Source organism: Plasmodium inui (genome assembly GCF_000524495.1).
Source record: "Plasmodium inui San Antonio 1 unplaced genomic scaffold supercont1.58, whole genome shotgun sequence".
NCBI classification, from domain to species: Eukaryota; Apicomplexa; class Aconoidasida; order Haemosporida; family Plasmodiidae; genus Plasmodium; species Plasmodium inui.
Window position 1 is genome coordinate 48,907 of NW_008481892.1, and position 1,265 is coordinate 50,171.

At 36.6% G+C, this 1,265-nt stretch overlaps 1 protein-coding gene across 1 annotated transcript; it reads right to left on the reverse strand.

Moving 5' to 3' along the window:
- Window positions 1–392: 392 nt before the first annotated feature.
- C922_05348 (hypothetical protein) lies at window positions 393–617 on the reverse strand (the record flags this gene model as incomplete). Its single annotated transcript, XM_008820919.1, has 1 exon — window positions 393–617. The coding sequence occupies one exon, from the start codon at window positions 615–617 to the stop codon at window positions 393–395; it is 225 nt and encodes a 74-aa protein (XP_008819141.1).
- Window positions 618–1,265: the final 648 nt, after the last annotated feature.

Here is a 1,265-nt window from a genome sequence, read left to right on the forward strand (position 1 = left end):
AAAGAAAGAAACAGATACGGCTTAGATATGCGCCATTAACAGATAAGTAGTTATTCACTGCAGTAATTAATGTATCATTAAGGAAGACACAAAAGGAAGAAGTTCTTGGTGGTCAAAATTTCTTCATACAATGAAGTGGCAATGAAGGTTGCGCTTGAAGGGATTATAGAGTGAGAAGTACAGTTGAATACACGATTTGCATATTGGCACATTGGCAGTGCAGTATCTGACATTACACTCCGGAATAGCTAGAAACAAGTATCCGCATATTGTTCGCTTCCTATGTTCAATTATCCCTTGGCGCGCCCTATGCAGAAATAGGATTTCCCTTTCGGCTTAGAGATTTTCTTCTATTGTCTTTCTCAACCTAAGTTGAGGACGGGTTTCATAACTTATTCAACTAATTTCATTCCATCAAACCCAGATAAAACGCCCTCATTAGATTCAGAATGGGTGGAACTTACATTTTTATTTGAGTCTCCTCCTCTCAGACATCCATCTTCATTTAACTCCGAGAAGATCCTCTGCTGTATTAGGGGCATTATCTTCTGTTCCAGGTGGTTATCTCCTGCGACAAATTGTTTAAAAATGTTTGGAACGACAGTTGGTGTACACATTAGTCATATGTATCTTATTTATATTTCATATGTATAGACTGCTTTCTCCATATAAACATCCCAAAAAAAGGTACATTAGATTCAGGGTAAGAACAAAATAAGAAATTTCGAGAGGCTTCGTATTATTTCTTCAAGAAATCTCTACTCCATATAGCTTCCTAGTAGCAACATATAAGTGGCGACAACGAGAAGTGAAACTGAGCAGGAGAGAAAAAAGGATCTTCGGAAGTTAAGGCCATGAGAGGTCCTGTCCTCGGCTTCAGGTGCGGGAGAACGTTTTTCGTTCCTCCTGTTATTCCTAGGTGAGCATTCATCAGCCAAAACGGAATTGGATTGGCTGAGAGAAGCCATAGTAGGTTAATTTAATTCCTGTGGTCCATATAAGTATACATAAAAAAGGGTTATTACGTGCGCGAATCTTGTTCTAAATACATAACTGAGGTCGGTTGTGTTATGTTATCATAAACTGTGTTAAAATACATTGAGATATTTTAAACTACCTTCAAATACGTTCGAGTAGGTTTTAAACTGTTAAAATATGTAGGAAAGAATTCTCCTTAAATAAGTTTGACAAATCCAAAATCTTTAACAAAAGCAAAAGCACTTACCTAAATAAATTAAGACATTATAGAAAATATCTTTAGCCAA